Here is a 6,420-nt window from a genome sequence, read left to right as displayed (position 1 = left end):
CAAATATACAAATTCTCTTGCCCCCAGAGTGGCCAGGCAGGACAGGCAAAACCCAGGGTCCAAGACAATTACATATGGCTGTATAATTTGCACACTGCACAGTTTTTCACCATTCACATTTTCTACAAGGTGATGGCACCTTTTGTAATGGTACAGTGTACAGCCTGCCTAACTGCCCATGGCAGCCACACCCCAATGGATCATCTCCAACCATGAGCAGACTCTGTATCCTAGCCCACCATACAACTAGTATCTTTTTCTATGAGTGTCATGATAGTAAGGAATTTCAAAAGCACTACTCTAAATAACTGCAGGGTTATTTCTTCCTCTGATGCATATTTATTTCTTGGCCAGGCCAGCTATGTCCTCCAGAGAAGCCTGAGCCGCATGTCTGGGCGGTGTCTTTCAACCCATGCCCATTATGTTTTCCTAGGTCCATGGAAGAAACCTCTTGTCCATCGACTATGACCGGAATATTCGGACAGAAAAGATCTATGATGATCATCGGAAGTTCACCCTGAGGATAATTTATGACCAGGTGGGCCGCCCCTTCCTCTGGCTCCCCAGCAGTGGGTTGGCAGCTGTCAACGTCTCGTACTTCTTCAACGGACGCTTGGCTGGCCTGCAGCGTGGAGCCATGAGCGAGAGGACAGACATTGACAAACAAGGCCGGATTGTGTCCCGCATGTTTGCCGACGGGAAGGTGTGGAGCTACTCCTACCTTGACAAGGTGGGTGATGTGCCGCCCATCAGAGGGCGCTGTTCTCCCCTGCGCCGCGCAGGCCAGCCTGTTAGACTTTGCCATAAGACATCCTTACATCTTCACTCTGACTCTGTGAGGGCCCCCTCATGCTCCTACCCTCACCCGGAGGTAGGAAACCTGATGGAAAAATGCTATTCGTACCTCAGCACTGGTACCATTAGAGGGAAGGAAAAGTGCTAGACACTCAGTAATGGCAAAAAGGACAGATTGTCTGGTTTTATGCCAGGAAAAGAAAAAAGTGCTGTTGAAGCGGACAGAATCACCCCACTGGCGGTGTGGCTAATCACTACTTATGAATTGGAAATGCAGTGATTCATTTCTGCCTTGCCCTAAATTAAGCCATCAGGATAGGGAATTTTGCCTAAAACTCGAACACACAGAGCAACACCCTCCTACTTGGACTACTGGCTGAAACAGCCAACAGATTCTCTCTACATAATTCCTTGTGTCTGAAAGTGCCAGAATCAGGTCTCCTATGCTGGAAAGGGGTCAGAGTGGAATGGCAGTTTATAAAAAGGTCCCTCTGGGCACATGTCAAGATTTTTGAAGGCTGGCCTGGTCATCGAGTCATTAGTCAGGGACTTGGTCAGCCTGGGCCTCTCACCTGTCCTCCCCTCGGCACAAATCCCTGTCTCCCTCCCTTACCAACTCATTAGGACAGCAGCTTGCAGACAATGCTATTTCCCCCCTGCAAGAGAGGGGCCGAGTTCCCTTGGTCCCTCCTGAATACTCTTCTCATTATACTAAAATGCAGTGGTTGACAGAGGGAGGGAAGAATCTCCCGATTGCCTCTGGTGAGGCCATTTGTTTTTTCCCAAGAAATTAGTGATTGTGGGTTATTTCATCTTTGTGGCAGCTTCAAAAGTCAGGGTGGCAGAAAACACAGTGTGTGTGTCACACTTCTCCCCTGCAGGGCTAGTGGCAATCATTTCTGCCCAGTCACAAAGTTCCTTGTTATTGAGCCCAGAGGCAAACTCCACGCCTCTCACCTCAGCCCTCCAAGCCCTTGATACTCAAAGCATGGTCCCAGCAACGTCAGCATTGCCCAGGAGCTTGTTACAAACGCAGATCCCCAGACTCTGCTCCAGAACTACTGAATCAGACTCTGCCTGTTTATAAGATCCCTGGGTATTTTTGTTTTGTTTTGTTTACCTACCTCACCCTAGGTAGAGTGCCATGCATCATCATAGCTCACAGCAACCTCTGTCTCTTGAGTTCAAGAGATCCTCCCACCTCAGCCTCCCAAGTAGCTGAGACTACAGGCACCTGCCACAACACTTAGCTAGTTTTTCTATTTTTAGTAGAGACCAGATCTCGCTCTTGCTCAGGCTGATCTAAAACTCTTGATCCCCAGGTATTGTGAAGCACATTAAAGTTTGGGAAGTTGTGATCTAAACGATCACTCTGATCCATCAGAATTGGCAAGCCCAGTGAGATAAATCCATTTAATCTCTGGTCTAAGCTTCGCATCCTTCACGGCTTTTGAATTGACACTTGTTGGAATGGAATAAATTCTGTCTGTTTCGGTGCTTGGTCCTTCAGAGCCAACTCACATGTTCCCTTTCCCCTCTCCTCCCTGCAGTCCATGGTCCTCCTGCTGCAGAGCCAGCGCCAGTATATATTTGAGTATGACTCCTCCGACCGTCTCCATGCCGTCACCATGCCCAGCGTGGCCCGGCACAGCATGTCCACTCACACTTCCATCGGCTACATCCGCAACATCTACAATCCACCTGAAAGCAACGCTTCGGTCATCTTCGACTACAGTGACGACGGCCGAATCCTGAAGACGTCCTTCTTGGGCACTGGGCGCCAGGTGTTCTACAAGTATGGGAAACTCTCCAAGTTATCAGAGATCGTCTATGACAGTACCGCCGTCACCTTTGGGTATGACGAGACCACCGGTGTTTTGAAGATGGTCAACCTCCAAAGCGGGGGCTTCTCCTGCACCATCAGATACCGGAAGATCGGACCCCTGGTGGACAAGCAGATCTACAGGTTCTCCGAGGAAGGCATGGTCAATGCCAGGTTCGATTACACCTATCATGACAACAGCTTCCGGATCGCAAGCATCAAGCCTGTCATAAGCGAGACCCCCCTCCCCGTTGACCTCTACCGCTATGACGAGATTTCCGGCAAGGTGGAGCACTTTGGCAAGTTTGGAGTCATCTATTACGACATCAACCAGATCATCACCACCGCCGTGATGACCCTCAGCAAACACTTTGACACCCACGGGCGCATCAAGGAAGTGCAGTATGAGATGTTCCGGTCCCTGATGTACTGGATGACAGTGCAATACGACAGCATGGGCAGGGTGATCAAGAGGGAGCTGAAGCTGGGGCCCTACGCCAACACCACGAAGTACACGTACGACTACGATGGGGACGGCCAGCTCCAGAGTGTGGCCGTCAACGACCGGCCAACCTGGCGCTACAGCTACGACCTCAACGGGAACCTCCACCTGCTGAACCCAGGCAACAACGTGCGCCTCATGCCTTTGCGCTACGACCTCCGGGATCGGATAACCAGACTCGGCGATGTGCAGTACAAAATTGACGATGACGGCTATCTGTGCCAGCGGGGGTCCGACATCTTCGAGTACAACTCCAAGGGTCTCCTGACCAGAGCCTACAACAAGGCCAGTGGGTGGAGCGTGCAGTACCGCTACGATGGCGTGGGACGGCGGGCCTCCTACAAGACCAACCTGGGCCACCACCTGCAGTACTTCTACTCCGACCTGCACAACCCCACCCGCGTCACCCACGTCTACAATCACTCCAATTCGGAGATCACCTCACTGTACTACGACCTTCAGGGCCACCTCTTTGCCATGGAGAGCAGCAGCGGGGAGGAGTACTATGTTGCCTCGGATAACACAGGGACCCCTCTGGCTGTGTTCAGCATCAATGGGCTCATGATCAAACAGCTGCAGTACACGGCCTATGGGGAGATTTACTTTGATTCCAACCCTGACTTCCAGATGGTCATCGGGTTCCACGGGGGACTCTATGACCCTCTGACCAAGCTGGTCCACTTCACGCAGCGTGATTATGATGTGCTGGCGGGACGGTGGACCTCTCCAGACTATACCATGTGGAAAAACGTGGGCAAAGAGCCGGCCCCCTTTAACCTGTACATGTTCAAGAGCAACAACCCTCTCAGCAATGAGCTGGATTTGAAGAATTACGTGACAGGTGAGGGCTTTGCTGCTGCACGTGGGCAGTGGCTCCCTGTGGGGTGGTTGTCCTGCGGGCTGTAGGGAACTTGGAAAGAGGGGCTGACATCTGATGGCAGGAGAATCCCAGGGAGTGCAAAGCCGAGGCAGTGCAGCTGGCAGCAGTACAGTGTCTTGAAAAGTGAGGGACGTCAGTACAGAGCAGTCACGGGGCTGTTTGAAGACGTCCTGACCGCTTTCAAGTCCATTCAGTTGAAGTAACTTTATAAGAGCCCTTCCTATCCCGACAGAGGAAAGGAGCCTAAGCAGGGGAGAAAATGGGAGTTTGGTGTCAGAAATACCTGCCTCAAATTCTCTCTCTTCTATTTATAAGCCAAAGAACCTTGGGCTGGTTGTCCAATCCCTCTGAACTCTAGTTTCCTTCTCTGTGAAAAGGCACTTGTAAAACCATCCCATTGAGCAATCATGACAAGCAAATGAACTTGTGTCGGTAAAGTCTAGTGCCTGGCAAGTAGAGAGTGGATGTTCCCAGAACGTATCTGCCCGTGTCACAGTCATTTCTAGTGAAGCATTGAGCTAGCATGAGACTATGAGCCAAGTTTTTACCTACAGAGGAGACAGACACAAATAACCAATGATAACACAAAGCAGAATTAAGTCTGCAGTTATTTATTCAAAAAATATTTCTAGAGTGGCACCCTAGAACCATGCTGGATTCTGGTGATTCAATAGTGAACAAGACACATAGCCTTCTCTCAAGGGTGTACGCGTGTGTGTTTACCTGTAGATTCATTCAGATTTGCAGGATTTGATGTAATGCAAAGGGCCTGTGTCAAACTGGACCTGAAGAATTACAGAGATCTTGGTTGGCAGACGTGGACTCAAGGCTGTGAGCAAAAGCCAGAGGGCATAGGGAGTTTGGAGAGGGGCATGAGATGAGGGGCTGAGGAGGGCTGATGATCTACTTCCCCCTGATAAGTGAGACATTAGTGAAAAAAGGGTCCTTGTCCATCCATCCATCCATCCATCCAACAAATATTCTTAGAGTATCTAATAACATGTACTAAATACTAGAGATACAGTGGGGAGAAAGATAGAGTCGTGTCCTCAGGAAAATAAGGAAACCAGGATAGATAGATGATGGATTATAGCTATAGACAGATGAAGCCAGAGGGATCAGACACCAAAGGACCAGCTTTCAGCAGGCAGTCCAGGGCCATCTCACCTGTCCAGGCATCATATAGAGGAACAATAAGACCAAGACCAAAGCCCCCCAAGTTCTGGAAAATTCACACCTCTTGGCCATGGGCCACAGAGGCATCAATAGTCAGAATACTAGGGGTCAGTTGTCCGGCCTACAAGGCAGGAAAGAAAGCAGCAGCTCCCTGGAGCCCAGTGCTGGCCTCGGGGTGCCGTGATACAGAAATAATCAGGCAACCTAAAAGATGAACCTGTGGCCATGTGATGCTTCACTGAAGAGCTCCAGACCTTTCAAAGTTGAACCAGGATCCCCACATACAGAAGTGGCTGGTTCCTGCCACGCCCAGGAGCTGTGGCCACACTAACTAGGCCACCATCTGTAACCCTCCTCAACTCCCTGGTGTTTCATGGGGAGGCCCTGCTAGGCCCTTACCCCCTGGCTTAGTGTGACTTTTTTTTCCAATTCACTGCAATTTCAGATTAATGCACCTCTCAGAAAAACACACACACACATATATAATATCAGATAATAAAAAGCAAAATAAATAAGCTAGGAGAGGGCTTATAAAGGGATGGGAAGAGTCTCCTTTATTTAAAGTGTTCACGAGGGCCTTTCTGAACTGGAAGCCCTGGGGGAGGGAGAGGAGGAATGTTCCAGGGAGAGGGAACAGCGTGGGAGGGGCAGTCCACACCTACCTTGGCCAAAGGAGGGAATCCTGCCCCACACAGAATGTCCTTCCCAGAGCCCAGCTTGGCACTGGTTACGTTAGGAATGAGTCAGCCAGAGGCAAAGAACCTGAACACACACACAACTACTGCTGCCAAGGCCCAAGCAAAATCATTCACGAGGCGCCATCAACCTCGCTGACCCCCTCAGCTACTTTCCTGGTTCTCTGGAAAAGGAAAAAAAAAAATAGCAGGGTTTTCTGAATAGCAAGGTGGCTTTCCTCCTTCCAGTGCTTCATGGAGACTCAATAAATGGGAATCAAATCAAGTTGAACTACATCCAACAAAACTGAATCCAGGGCTCGGCGCCCATGGCTCAAGCGGCTAAGGCACCAGCCACATACACCTGAGCTGGTGGGTTCAAATCCAGCCCGGGTCTGCCAAACAACAATGACAGCTGCAAGCAAAAACAGCCAGGCGTTGTGGGGGGCACCTGTAGTCCCAGCTACTTGGGAGGTGGAAGCAGGAGACTCGCTTGAGCCCAGGAGTTGGGGTTGCTGTGAGCTGTGATGCCACGGCACTCTACCCAGGGGGACAGCTTGAGGCTCTGTCT

General features: G+C 50.5%; 1 protein-coding gene across 2 annotated transcripts in view; it reads left to right on the top strand.

Annotated features, from left to right (window-relative positions):
• Positions 1 to 6,420, top strand: part of TENM2 (teneurin transmembrane protein 2) — a 945,756-nt gene that overhangs the window by 927,109 nt on the left and 12,227 nt on the right. For both annotated transcript variants that reach the window (XM_023514814.1, XM_023514817.1), the window contains 2 exons: positions 434 to 730; positions 2,346 to 3,960. In XM_023514814.1, the coding sequence (XP_023370582.1) occupies positions 434 to 730; positions 2,346 to 3,960 (1,912 nt within the window). The remainder of the gene's footprint in view (positions 1 to 433; positions 731 to 2,345; positions 3,961 to 6,420) is intronic.

The sequence above is a fragment of the Otolemur garnettii genome, unplaced genomic scaffold, assembly GCF_000181295.1.
Source record: "Otolemur garnettii isolate 467f Iridium unplaced genomic scaffold, OtoGar3 scaffold00003, whole genome shotgun sequence".
Classification (NCBI taxonomy): domain Eukaryota; kingdom Metazoa; phylum Chordata; class Mammalia; order Primates; family Galagidae; genus Otolemur; species Otolemur garnettii.
This window is presented reverse-complemented; position numbering and strand designations above follow the sequence as displayed.